Genomic DNA, 14,888 nt, shown 5'->3' with positions numbered 1-14,888 from the left:
CTGTATGCAATACAAATCAGTTCGGTTTACAAGTAACGAAAAGGTTGCCCTGGTCTGGGAGGTTAGACTGGGGTTTTTCATGCATAAATAAGATTTACGAGCATGAAAAATGCTTTCTGTACAGTTCTGCTGCTGCTGTCAGTCTGTCGTTGGTTGATGATAAAGTTGCTGCTACTCCTGCTTTTTTTTATTTTCCTGGCTGTGATTTGTTTTTTTTTTCCTCTTTGGAGCAGAGAGTGCTCAGCTGTGATGTCATCTGATTCTCTAGAGGAGGGAGTTCATATAGGGGAGAGACTAAACCACCAGTCTGTTCTGAGTAGGGAGGGGAGGGAGGAAAGGATCAGCCAATATGGCACTTTAGCCAAAGAAGATCTCACTTTCCTGTACTTTCTTGCCCCATCCTAGCCAGAGCAGGTGTCACTGTCCTGCAGCACTCTAGCCAGAGAAGGTGTCTCTCTCTTGTACTTTCCTGTCCTATTCTAGTCAGTTGAGATCTCACTCTTGCATGCTTCTGCAGCACTCTAGCCAGAGGAGCTCTCACTCTTGCACATTCCTGGGGCACTCTAGCCAGAGGAGGTCTCGCTCTTGCACACTCCTGCAGCATTCTAGCCAGAGGAGGTCTCGCTCTTGCATGCTCCTGCAGCACTCTAGCCAGAGGAGGGCTCACTCTTGCACATTCCTGGGGCACTCTAGCCAGAGGAGGTCTCACTCTTGCACATTCCTGGAGCACTCTAGCCAGAGGAGGTCTCACTCTTGCACACTGCTGCAGCACTCTAGCCAGAGGAGGTCTCACTCTTGCACATTCCTGGGGCACTCTAGCCAGAGGAGTTCTCACTCTTGCACATTCCTGGGGCACTCTAGCAAGAGGAGGTCTCACTCTTGCACATTCCTGGAGCACTCTAGCCAGAGGAGGTCTCACTCTTGCACATTCCTGCAGCACTCTAGCCAGAGGAGGTCTCACTCTTGCACATTCCTGCAGCACTCTAGCCAGAGGAGGTCTCACTCTTGCACATGCCTGGGGCATTCTAGCCAGAGGACTTACTCTCTTGCACATGCCTGGGGCACTCTAGCCAGAGGACTTACTCTCTTGCACATGCCTGGGGCACTCTAGCCAGAGGACTTACTCTCTTGCACATGCCTGGGACACTAGTGTCGCAATGAAAACACCTCAGACGGTCTTCAGGGTGAAGCGTGCTCTCCCAGGCTTTTGGGAAGCCTGCTCTTTTATTGTAAATGATCACATAGCATTTCATATGATACATACGTCACATATTTTCCTGCTACAATGTTTTCCACCATCAGTGTTTATGCTGACCTTTTACTAAGTAGGTGCAAGTGGGCAGTAGGTGCAAGCGGTCAGTCTTCAGGCAGGGAGGGGGGAGGTCATTAGCTGGTCATGGGCATTTGTATTAAACTATCTAGGTGTGAAAAGCAAGTAGGTCATGAGCTATTCTGGGGCTGCAGAAAAGCTTGCACTAGATGTTTCCTGCTGACTTCCTGTTAGCTATAGACAGGAAGTATGTTTGCTTGCTAAAACTTGCTGCGGTCGGAGCAAAACAGTTTCTTTATGCTACGAGTAGGTTTTAGACATGGGACAGATGTTGACCTTCTGAGGTGGCGTGCCATCTGTCAGGGAAGCCAAACACCCAACCCCCACACACTAGTCTGAGGAGGTCTCACTCTTGCATATGCTTGGGGCGCTCTACTCGTCGGAGGTCTCAACTCTTGTACATTTCTGGGGCATTCTAGTCAGAAGAGGTCTCATTCTCGCATGCCCTGCAGCACTGTACCAGAGGAGGTCTCACTCTGCAATCTCATGCAGCACTCTAGACAGAATAGGTCTCATTCTCTTGCACATGCCTGGGGCACTCTAGATAGAGGAAGTCTTGCTGTTTTGCATATGCTGAGGCACTCTATAGTCAGAGAAGATCTCTCTTGCCCATTCCTGGGGCACTCTAGTCCGAGGGCTCACTTTCTTGCACTTTTCTGCTTCTAGCCATGCTCCCTAAATTGGGTGCCCGATGGAAATTTTAGAGCTGTGAGAGTCACTAGATTTGTAACTAAATTGTCCAAGAATAGCTAAATTATCTCCCTGTCTCCTTCACATTTCTAAAATCTCCTTTTGGTTCAAAGAGTCGCCAGATCTAGCTACAAAATCACAATTAGCAATATTGACATTCCCCACATCCTCAACGAGCTTTAAAAAAAAAAAAAAAAAAAAAATCTTCTGTGATGTCATCATTATGCGTGCAGTGCAAGTCTCTTTTGCTTCCTGTGTGATGTCATCAGTCTGCGCCCAGCAGGAGGTGGAGCTGTTTTGCACTTTTGCAGCTGCTGAGAGTCCATTCTAAAGAAAACGAGACTCGTCTTCCATCGCTAAGCTCCAATTCTCAGTTTTACTCGTTCCCTCTAACAGAAAGAGATAAACACTAAGCTCTTCCCCAGCCCGAGAAGGAGCCCCCGATAGATTTCTAATTCTGAAAGCAACAGCAGAGAGGAAAATGCCTGCAGGAGCTTCTGCTCAGGTAGGAGATTGCCCCCAGCTTCCTGCCTTCTCTATATGAATACTAAAAAGAAGAAATGCCAGGCAGGGTCAGAGCAGTGGACCACTGAGCCCAGCATTCTGTCTCCACTAGGTGATCGGGATGTAGCCAGCAAAATACAAAAGTCTGTTTTATGTTGTTCTGTGGAAGAAATAAGAGATGGAGAAACTAATGAGTGTTTAGTTCCAAGGGCACACAAACTTATTTATTATCTTTGGGGCTGCTCCGATGGCTTGTACTCTCTGTCTCAGAGGGGGATTCTTTCTGTGGGGGGCAATCTCTCGCTTATGGCCCAGGCAGTGGCTGTGTTGCTCTCAGCTGCTGTATCCAAGGGGTGAGATGCTGGGACAGATCAAGCAGAAGAAGGCACTGGGTGTTAAATTATAATTTTACTGATTTGTTAAAAGTCAAATTAAAATTCATTTTATCCATAAGTATGAAGTTACAGTTGAATTCTGGTACAGAGATGTGCTTTTCTCCTGAGTAGGTACCCTTTGTTCAGACCTCTAAGCAGAGCTCCCCATGGTGATAGTTGAATGCACAAAAGCTCTCCCATTGACACACCGGGAATGCTAGTTGAGGGGTCCCCCCGAAAACAGTCCTACTCGAGTCTCACACTCATTCTCGAACACCCACCCCTGTGTCCTGGTCCCAACTAGGTGGAGATCCAGATGGATGTCTCCAGGTCTTACTTTGTCTCCTTAGTTGTTTAAATGGTGACTCCTCATGTTGAAAAGTCTTTAAATTCAGGTCCCTGCTATACCAGCCTGGCTCCCAGTGAGAATCACTTTGAATGCATATACAGTGTTGCTCCCAGCTTCTATGGCAGGGGGAAATGTGGAAAACAATGGTTTACATTCAGACAACAACCAACAAGGACTAAATTTAATAATCTGGGTAAACAAATAAGCGTGGGGGTAGCTTGCTTATTACGGCGGTTACTACCCGAAACCAATTAAGCCTGATACATCACTTTGAAAGCATATACAGCGTTGCTCTCTGCTTAAACAGCAGGGGAAAATGTAGAAAAGAGGATTTACATTCAGACAACATCCAACAAGGCAATGATCTGTGCAGTCAGGGTAAACAAGCATCGGGGTAACTTGCTTGATGCGGCGGTTACTACCCTTAACCATAAGCCTTATGCTCACCTTTGATGCAACTCCAACATTACTCTCTGCATCAATGACAGGGGATGGCAGGAAATTTGAATCAAACAGCAGCAAGGGCCCTGAATTTGGTGGTTGATGAATCAGAGAAGTATGGGAAAATAAGTGGAAGCTTGCTGGGCAGACAGGATGGGCCGATTGGTCTTTTTCTGCCGTCATTTCTGTGTTTCTATGTTAAGAATGGGGGGCTAAAAAACCTCAAAAACAGAGACATTTCTTCACTGAAGACAAAATCTTCCTTGACTGGGTGTTTTGATGTCACAGATGCTTTCCTCATTCACAGGGTGAATGAGCTCACTGATCTTCATCCCTTATTTATTTTATTTATCAGATTTTTATATTCCACTTTTCAAGGTGGATTACGTTCAGATACTGTGCTTATTTCTCTGTCCCCAGAGGGGGACAGACAATCTAAGTTTGTACCTAAGGTAATGGAGGGTAAAGTGACTTGCCCAAGGTCACAAGGAGGGGCAATGGGATTTGAACCCTGGTCTCCCTGGTTCAAAACCAGCTGCTCTACCCACTAGGCGGCTTACTCCTTTGACTGGCCAATGAGGATGATCTTCCCCAAAGAAGCAAGTTTTAAACACAGTCCCTTCTCAAAATAGATATCTTCTGGCTATCAGACCTCTAACACTGCCAAGCCTGACACAGGTGCTTGCCTCATTCAGGGAGGGAATGGGCTCAGGGGTCCTCTGCCTTGGAACAGGAGGCCCACAGGGGTTCTGACAAAAGTCTATCTTACTGCAACCAAAACCGAAAAGAGCCACTGGCAGGAAGTGCACGGTGGAGGTCCTCTTCAAAAGGTAAAAGCTTGATGAGGCAGGGAGGCCTGACTAGGAAGGAGAAAACAGACGTCTTTCTTGCTCTGTGTCTTATCAAACTCTAACCACCAGCTACACCTCGAATGACAAAATGGCTGGGTTAAAAAGGAAGTGAAGCATCCAATCCAGAACCTCCAGGTTGGGAGGGGCCAAAAGGGATGGATGGCTCATGATGAAATATCCAAACCTGGGACCTAGGGACAATTAGTGGTGACTGGGGGCGGAGGTCGTCCGGCCACATACGTATTTATGGACCTGTCCCACAGTGTTGTCTTTTTTTCACTTTCCTTCATGTCATTCCAGTGTCTCCCTTTAGTCTGCTTCCAGCCAACCAGTCCCTCCTCGCTCATTAATCTCCTTCCTCTCCTCTCTCTCTCTTGCCTGCTCACTCTCCCTATCCTGCCGTATAGCCTTCCTCTCATTTACTCCTCCAGCTCCCCAGTAAGTCCTCCCTGCTTTATTAGCTGCTACTTAATATTTCTAAAGTGCTGCACGAAATTTGCAGCACTGTACAAACATGCAAAAAGTCAGTCAGACCCTGCTGCATAGAGCTTACAATCTAATAAGACAAACATACAGGATAAGGGACTGCTGCTCCTGTGCCCCCCCCCCCCCCCCCCACCACCACCATGTCTGCTAAATCCACGCGTCTTCCTTTACTGTGAGCCACTGTTGTTAGCTACTTCTGGCAGGGCCAGGCAGGAGAGACTGGCGGCAGTAAGAAATAACCGATGGAAGCTGGCCTGTGGAGTTCTTACTCGGAGCAATGGGACCAACAGCAGCACAGAGGAAGAGCATCTGCAGTAGTGGTAGGAAGTGGGGCAAAGATCAGTCACACGGCTGCAGGCGTTGTGGGAAAAGCCATTACAGAGTGATATATTGGAAAAAGTGTGGGGGTATCGCGAAATACAGACATAAAAATGCTAAGGAGGTGGCAGCCTAGGAACTGCTTCCTGTGTGAAAAGGTGAAGTCTGGGAGCCGACAGATAGAAGGCAAGAGGATCAATGAGTGCTGAAGCTGATATTTTAAGGAAATGTATATATAGCTCAGTTTCTTTAAAATAAGCCTTCCTCTCCCAGTCTTATCATGGAACCCTTCACTGTATCTAATAAAGGTTAAAGAAACTACTACTGGGGATGATTATAACTGCCCACATATTATCATGCTATGCCTTTAATATCCTGTAATTACTAATCTTCAGAAGGATAGCCGAGTTAAGTCTGGTGTGGCAAACAATGACAGTCTGTAAGGTGCCACCCGACTCCTGTCGTCCTTTTTTTTTTTTTTTTTTAAATCTTTATTTAACACAAGAAAGAGACATTTACAAGTAAACGCTTGATGTACATTGTAAGCATATCTTTCAAATGTATAATGCCATGACTTTTTTTATATATATATAATTATCTGATCTTCATTTTCCTTCTTACTCCAAGTTATTGTTTCCCTGTTACATGTAACTGCTTTTCTGCACTATTGTTCAAATTGTAAAGTTTATTTTAATTGCACCCCTGTTTCTTGTGAACCTGCATGATGGGACTATCGTCTTGAATGTTGGTATATAAAAAAAACTTAAATAAATAAATAAATAAATGATGGTTGATTGTACATTAACCGTAAACATAATTAACAACATCTGGCTGTGCATGTGGTGGCAGGTTATAATAAATGCTTTTAATATACCACTCCTGCGTACATTTTTTAGTTTTTGGTGGGTTTTTTTACACCATTCACACTAACCATTCATACCCTAATTCTCACATCCGCACTTGAATCATTCTTCCAGTCAAACCGGCTGAGCTCTGATGTCTTCTCCAAACAATGCGTGCAAAGCGCTTATTGTTCATTAGTGAATATGACAAGTCACGTGGTGAGTTGTGGTTGGAGCGTATATGTTAGACGTACACGCATTACCAGTCACTGGGGTAGTGACTGATTAAAAGTGACTGGCGGAGGGTTTCTGGCAATTGAGCGTGCGTCAAGTCCCAAAGCTTTAAGTACTCCCGTGATACCTTACGATTAGTACATGTGACATCCGATCTCTCAACTTGCATCCAATCCGCCAGCTTCCGGAACCACATAAGGGGCGTGGGACTGAGAGGCTTAATCCAGTTAACGAGGATACACGCTTTGGCCAAACAGGTCACCGTATGCATGTATTTCACGACGGCTTTCGTAGCGACAGATAGCCATTGCGTGGAGCCTAGCAATATAAAATCTCCAGTGAGAGGTGGTTTTTGCTGGATGGAGCCTTCTATGACTTGGAACATTGCACTCCAAAAGGGGAATACAGAAGGGCAAAACACGAAATTATGTCGCATTGTGCCTCTATCTCTGTGGCCCTTCAGACCTGTATCTGTAGTGGAAATGTGCATCTTGCAGGCACATACATTATCTATATGCAGTTTATGTAACGACTTAAATTGCATTTCCTGAATCTTGACATCCACTGCTGTGGAAAAGACATATCCAAAATATTTTAATATGTCCTTTTGGGATACCAAATGTCCCAGTAGGTTCGACCATGATTTGGCTGTTGGTGCACAGAGATGTTCAGTCTCTTTGCTAAATCGCAGTTTATAGCAAAATGACAATGAGTTATAATCTTTTTTTACCTTAGCAAATATGTTAATAACAGATATTGGGCCAAAAAGATTTGTGGGTGCAAGACAGTGGGGTAGATTTTAAAAGCCTTGCGTGCCGGCGTGCGCAAAGCCCCGGGACGTGCGTAAGTCCCGGGGCTTTGCTCGGGGGGGGCGTGGCGGCAGTCAGTGGGCGGGGCCGGAGGTGTGACGGTGGTCTGGGGGTGGGGCCGAGTGCTCCGGCACAGCGGCCTGTGCCGGGGCAGGGAGCCAGAGGCAGGCGTAACTCAACGAAAAAAGGTAGGGGAGGGGGATTTAGTTAGGGCTGGGGGGTGGATTAGATAGGGGAAGGGAGGGAAAGGTGGGGGTGACAAAAGAAAAGTTGCCTCGGAGGGAACGGAGGCAGGCTGCGTGGCTTGGCGCGCGCAGGCTGCCATTTTTACACAGCCTTGCACGCGCCGAACCTGGATTTTAAAAGATACTCACGGCTACGCACGTATCTTTTAAAATCCGGCGTACTTTGGTTCGCGTGCGCATACTTTTTAAAAATCTGCCCCAGTGTGCGCAGCAGATAGTGTCTCGCTTCCAAAAAAATATAGAATTGCTTAGGTGGTATTTGAAATTGGGAGCTCAATTGATCGAAAGAAATGACTGTTTGGCTGGTTACACAGTATAAGTCCTCCAAAGATATTACGCCATTTGATGCCCATTTTTTTTTTTTTGAATCTTTTTTATTAGGATTTTCATAATCAAACAACTTTCCAATTTACCTTGAACAGTGCAAGAAATGAAACTTTAACCCCCATAACCCCTTATTTCCCCCCCCCCCCTTACCCCCTTCCTCTGCAGCAGGACAAACAAACAGTAACATTTACAAAGACAAAGGTATCTCCCTCCATTTGAGTATCTACTAATTAGATGCTAGGCGCGTATTCTCCTGGTATTGATGTCTGGTGAGTTTTTGAATAATGTCTCTCTTGGAAGCTGGGAGTGACCACCAAAACTTATTCCATATGGAGAGGCACTCAGTCCGTTTCACCAATTTCTGCGTAGACGCCGTCCTAAGTTCGTGCTGACATAAAGTTTCGAGTCTACCTTGCCACTGCTCCCTCGTAGGTCTCTCCGTTGAGATCCACCTCGACAAAATAGCTTGAACAGCTACGAGCAGGGCTTTATGCAGAAACTGTTGATCATATTCTGACAGTGTTTGAAGTGAGTCATTTGGCAAATGCAACAGACACAGTGTAAGATCCTTAGGTATCTGAATTCCCCAAATCCTTCCCAACCGTTCCAGTACCTCCTCCCAAAACAAAACCAGCGTGTCACACTCCCACAAACTGTGTAAATATGTACCCTTATGAGTCTGACATTTAATACACAAATCGGAATCAGCTAATTTTGCAATATACAATTGGGATTGGGGTATATATATGCAATGCAGAATTTTGAACCTCATTTCGCATAGAATCACATTTTCTGACAACTTATAACTACTCTGCAAGAGGTGCATAATTAGACGGTAGTGATAAGTAAATATCAGCATGAACGACCCATTTATTTTGTATAGAAACCACCGCTGAAGTGAACTTCAACTCTTTTAAGGCTCGAGAGAACACAGAGCAAGAATGTCGTTTTTTACATCCTGGATCTATGACATTATCTAAATTTTCCCAATGAGCCCTATTTATCTGAAGCCCTGGGACACATAGTGTCTGATCTGCAAATAGGCATAGAAATCATGGTTATGTATCTCATACACTTCCTGGAGTTCCGTAAAGCTCCATAATATCCCTGTCCTGGGAGCATCTAGCTGGTATACGTTTTTCAGGCCCTTCATTCCCCAAGCCCGGAACACCGAACTCGAGATCCCTGGTATAAATTGGGGGTTTCCCCTCAGCGGAATATGTGGAGTCAAACATGTCCCCATTTTCAGTTTATTTAAGCATAAGAAACGCCAGGCTTTCCTACCCGAACATAGGATCATACTCTTTTTACAATGTGCTGGTACCAGTGATCCCGGCAGTTGTATAAGGGCGGCACCATTCCATTAGGAATTCAAGTGGTGTGTATAGGCCTGTCCCATCCAACCAGTCTCGAATATGTCGTAATAAGCATGCAAGATTATAATCTCTCCAGCTCGGGCATTCCAAACCTCCTTGATTTCTTTCTAGCCGTGAGGTATCAAGGGAGAGCCTAGCTTTGCGTCCCCTCCAAAGGAACTTCCGCACTATCTTCTTAATACTGTTTATATCTCCCGAGGTTAGCCAAAGTGGGATCTGTTGCAGAATGTAAAGCCACCGCAGCAGTTCTAGCATCTTTAATAAGGCTATTCTCCCTGTCAAGGACAACGGTAGGTTCTCCCACATTTTAAGTTTGTTAGTCAACATTTGATGCCCATTTTTCAAATATCTGGTGGTTCAGTCCTGGTAAGAACGCCGGATTTCCAGTCAAACTCATCAGTTTAGTGCCGAAAGGATTTACCATTGAACTCACGGCAAAAGTACTGCCAAGCCAGTCTAAGTGGTTTTATTAAAATATGATTTCTAATAACCGCAGGTAGATCAACCCTTCGACTGTGTAACACATTTATAGGTTTCAGGGGGCTCACAATATCTGTTATTAATTCTGGGACTTCAAACTTCTACTGTGCACGATACCATTCCCAACAAAAACGCAGCTGGCAGGCCGTGTTGTAGAAATAGAAATGTGGCAGTTTCAAGCCTCCATATTTTTTTGACAACATAAGTCCCGTACTTTATAGCTCACGCGGGCTTTCTTTCCTCGCCACGGAACTAGGATCAGCGCTGTACGTATCTGCAAGTAATCGGAGCGCCTAAGCCATACTGTAAGCATTTGCAGTTTGTAGAGCAATTTCGGCAAAAGGGCCATCTTGAATAGGGCGCTTCTACCAAGCAATGACAGGGGTAGGTCCTTCCAGATTGTCACTTGCTCCCTCCCGCATGCTTTCTATCAAAGTAGAGATATTCATATCATACAATTGAGAGAGATCTCGCGGGATCTGCAGCCCCAAATATTTGGAAGACCTTTTGGACCATGATAGAGGAAAGACGCCTTGCCATGTCGCTTATAATGAGGGTGATATAGGCAGTGCTTCGGATGTAGAAAAATGTGTTTTCAAGCCAGCGAACTGCCCGAACTGCTCGATAAGATTCATTAGTGCTGGTAGGGCAGTAGGGGGATTTCTTAAAAAGAGGTGCATGTCATCAGCAAATGAACCCATTTTATACTTTTTTGACCCTGGATGAAAGCCCTGAATATCCAGGGATTCTTTTATTTTGATAATCAGTGGCTCTACTGTCAGGATGTATAGTATTTGTCCTTGTAATTTAATTTATATAGGGCAAACATCGCGTCCCATTCGTTGTCGTATTATTGAGCACCGGAGCCGCATTAAGGCACTACGTGAACATGCCCCTTTAGTAAGTCATTGGGTTGAAAGTAATCACACTGTGGAAGAAATTCGGTTCTTTGTGATTAAACAAGTCACTCTTCAGCATGGGGTAGACTTGTCTTTGATGTTAAGAAAGATTGAACAGCGATTCATTTACAGTTGGCGTACAATTGCCCCGGCAGGATTAAATGGACCAATAGAGTGGAGTGCATTTTATTAACAGATGTAATTTAGTATTGCCCTTGCAACATTTGTGATAATTGGCTTCGGTTGTTAAAAGATAATTGAATTGATTGTCGAAATGGCTATTGTTTCCTCTATATAAAGTTTTTGGATATGCTGGTAGTTCACATTTCAGCGGGTGACGATGTGTTTCGTCACTTCCGATTAACGTGAGTATCGGAAACCTTTCGTTTTGTGATGTAGGTAATCCTGTGGTTAACGGTAAGCGTTATTTTCAATTTAATGGTAACCCTCTGTTTATATTGTTGCAGAATATGTTTTCTTGAGATTGTAGGTCGGCGGTTCCATAATAGATGTGTAAACATGTGAAGTTTTAAAGGCATCATAATAGTTAAAGGGAACGCCGCGCTACACAGATGTTTGAAAAACGTGTTCAGTAAACAGAAGGGAACGCTGTATTGGATGAACTTTAAAGGACGTTTTGAGTCATATATATGACAAGTTTTCTATCTTTAGGTAGGTATGGCCTTTTAATAAATCAGATCTGAGTTTTCACTCAGGTGTTCAGTATAGGGTTAGGAGAAAAATTGTGTGATTTGATCATAAATAGATTTATTATACTTTATGGTTTAAAAATTAGGGGAAGGGAAATGACGTATTGTAGTTTGTAAGGTTTTGGGAATAGGGTTAAACTAGTTTTTATTTTTGGGTACTTATAAAACTTGCTTTCAATTTAGTGTAATTTATTGATAGCTGTTTACATGTGTTTTTCAGTGTATCAGCATATTTAAAATATATGAATAACATCAGTCCCTGAGGAAGCCCCTAACGATAGGGGTGAAACGAAGAGATCTTGTATCATCTTTTGTCAGACATACGAACGAACAAATGATCCTGGTCACGAAAATATGTGACATATGTAATTATTAATTGATTAATCTATAAGCATTTGTGAAATTAATTTACAATAAGAATTCATGCTAATGTTTGAAATTTGCATCTCAAAAAAAACATATTTTTTAACTTGTGGGTATGAATGTGTGAGTGTGCTAGCTTAGTTTTATTGTCTATGTAGGTTTACATGTGTGATATTTTTGAATAAATTTTGTATGTTTTATATATACAGTTTGGCTCTCTTATATTTGTGTGAATTCATGACAGGATGTATAGTAGGGCAGACAATGGGCATCCTTGACTTGTACCACTTTCTAGGGAAAACAACTCAGATAATTCACCATTTATGTTTATACAGGCAGTGGGCATCATATACAATAGTTTGAGCCATGCTATAAATGTTGATGGAAAACCATCATATAGATCATATAGTCCCATTGGACGTCATCGAACGCTTTCTCAGCATCTAAGCTAGCAATTAAGCCATCAGGATTTTCTAAGGACCATAGCTTACGTATATTAGTAACTCCATTCCTGTTCTTTACAAAGCCAGCCTGGTCTGGAGCAATGAGATCAGGAGCAATTATTGGCTAATATTGAGGCTAAGATTTTAATATCCACATTAATCAGTGAAATGGGCCTATAGGAGCCTGCCTGTGTTAAGTCTTTGCCTGGCTGCCTGCCTGTGTTAAGTCTCATTTCTGGAGACCAGCAGCCTTTTTGGACCCAGGTCTGGTATAGATTTTGCAAGGGGGTGACTACGTCCTCTTTCAGGAATTTATAAAATTCCGCCCCAAAGCCATCCAACCCCAGTGCCTTTGCCAGAGACGGCCGAGGAATTGCATATGATATTTCCGAGGTAGGGATGGGATTCGCTAATCTTTGAGGCCAACCTCTGAGATCTGTGGGAGCTGTAAATCCGCAAAAGAATTTTTTTGGGCGTTTTTATCTGTTTCCTTTTTGGAATATAATGTTTGTAAAACTTAAGCATTATTGCCGTGATGTTGGCTTGGGAGGTTTGAATGTTTCCACTAGAGTCAACCATATTCGTAATGAAGTGTTTAGGTTTGATGTTTTTGATTAACCGTGCTAACAGTTTGCCGGCCTTATTGCCTTGCCTAAAAGATTGGGTTTTAAATTGGAGAATGTGCTGCACCTCCCTTTGATATAGAAAGTGATTAAGTGTTTTTGTAACCAAAGTTATTTCATCTTGCAGCGAGTTAGCCAAACTAGCGATATGCTTTTTTTTTTTTTTTAGGTCTCTGAGTCGACGTTGTAATGAGAGTATCTCTTGATCTCGGAGTTTATTTTTATGAGCTACATACGCTATTATTTGTCCTCGTAGTACAGCTTTAGCAGCGTTCCAGTAGGTATCACTTGCAACATCTGCTTCAGGATTGAATTCAGCATATTCTTCCCATTTATTTTGTAGGGATGTGACAAACTCTGTATCATGGTAAAGTAGGCGAAAGCCTCCACTGGTAGGGAGTTTTGGGCCGTGTCAGGATAGCTAAATCTATAGATATGTGCACATGGTCTGAAACCGCTAGAAGATCAATACTGGCATCTCGAAGCTTAGGGAGCATATATCAGTTGAGATTAGGAAAAAATCTATCCTTGAATAGGAATTATGGACCTTTGAGTAATATGTAAAATCTAATTCTGTTGGATGGAGAACTCGCCAAGCATCTATCGGTTGGAGCTCTTTCGTTAAAAAATATATCCCCTCTGTGCCTCTGCCGGGGGTTCCAGTTCTAATTGGGTTAGTATCTAATTTAGGGTCCAGCGGCAGGTTGAAATCTCCTCCCAGTATTACTTTATGCTGAAGATGGTGGCCTATTTCAGAGGTCAGACCCACAAAGAATTCGAGGCCACAGACATTAGGGGCATAAATATTGCACAACAGAATTTTCTGTTGGTCAATAGTGCCGCATAGGATTATGAAGCTACCATTTTAATCTTTTTCTTGGTGTTCCAAGACAAATGGACAATCCTTATGGATTACGATGGCAACTCCCCTACTTTTTGTAGAGTAGGATGCATAATAGCATTGACCTACCCAATCTTGTTTTAATTTTCCATGCTCCTTGTCATTCAAATGGGTTTCTTGCAAGGACCCTATTTGTGTTTTTGCCCTCTTTAAATGGTCCAAAATCTTTTTTCGTTTAATAGGGGAATGTAATCCCCGCACATTGAGGGATACTAATTTCAGATCAGTTCAGCATTGCTACGCCAACGTAGTAAGCAGTGATAAGGTCTTGAAACCCCGCCCAGCCTCGAGGTCCCAGTTCTAAACACATTATCAAGTACTTTTACATTATTTTTCCTAGAGTAAGACATCACAGCCAGTCAAACAACACCCGCACTCTGTCGATTATTTCTTGTTCTACATTTTACTACATTCATTCCCTCAGGCATACTTACGCTCTGAATCATACATTCAGTCACACAACACATCCACACCAAAAACCTTGCTCCTAATGCACATCCTCCCCAATTTGGTTCTGATCCGCTTCCTTCTGGGTGAAGATATGTCCGTCGGGCTTGCCCATTATAAAGCGATCTGTTGCAGACCAGTAGTTCGCAATCGGGTATAGACTGGAGGATTCGCTGTCCCATCGTTCCAGGGGGGCTTTGAATTGCTTTTTAGTAACCATCACCACTGGTCACCCGGTCAGTGTTGGCTCTCAATAATTACTGGAATAGGAGGGAGAGCTGTCGCTATGCAATATGGAAAGTTGTAAAGCGTAACAGTCAATCGATCCAAATACTATTCTCAGCTATTTCGAGCTGCCTTTGGTTCACCGTGAGCAATAGGTCCTTCCTTCTTTCTGTTAGAAACGCTGCTGCGATGCCTACCATGAGTGGCAGGAAGGAAGGCCTTTAATGGGACGAATAGGCCCCAGTCCATTGCGTTTCCATTGTTTAGATTCAAATGGCGCAGGAGTTTAGGAATCCTGTTGGGCATGATTCTCGGAATATAATGATGCCATGAATTTTAGCGCTGATTCTTTAGATAAACATGTAGTCGTTTTCCCAGCGTGGGTAATTTTTAACTTGGCGGGATATTGCAGAGTGAATCTGATTCCTTTTTTATAACGTGCTGCACATATGCCTGAGAGGGCCCGTCGGTCCTCTGAGACTTTTGCTGAATAGTCATTGAACAGGAGGATCCGGGAATCTTCATATTTTAGGGGTTCTTGGCAAAGTTCAATATCCTAACTATCACCGGCCTCGGTTTAGTAGTGTTTTGGTTGGCTGTCCCCAATCGGTGGCTCTTTCC

At 43.6% G+C, this 14,888-nt stretch overlaps 1 protein-coding gene across 1 annotated transcript in view; it reads left to right on the top strand.

Moving 5' to 3' along the window:
- Positions 1-1,914: 1,914 nt before the first annotated feature.
- Positions 1,915-14,888, top strand: part of LOC115083797 (zinc finger protein 11-like) — a 43,772-nt gene continuing 30,798 nt past the window's right edge. The window contains exon 1 of the mRNA XM_029587818.1: positions 1,915-2,525. Coding sequence (XP_029443678.1) covers positions 2,502-2,525 — 24 coding nt within the window. The 5' untranslated portion in view covers positions 1,915-2,501. The remainder of the gene's footprint in view (positions 2,526-14,888) is intronic.

Source organism: Rhinatrema bivittatum, chromosome 2, assembly GCF_901001135.1.
Source record: "Rhinatrema bivittatum chromosome 2, aRhiBiv1.1, whole genome shotgun sequence".
Classification (NCBI taxonomy): domain Eukaryota; kingdom Metazoa; phylum Chordata; class Amphibia; order Gymnophiona; family Rhinatrematidae; genus Rhinatrema; species Rhinatrema bivittatum.
This window is presented reverse-complemented; position numbering and strand designations above follow the sequence as displayed.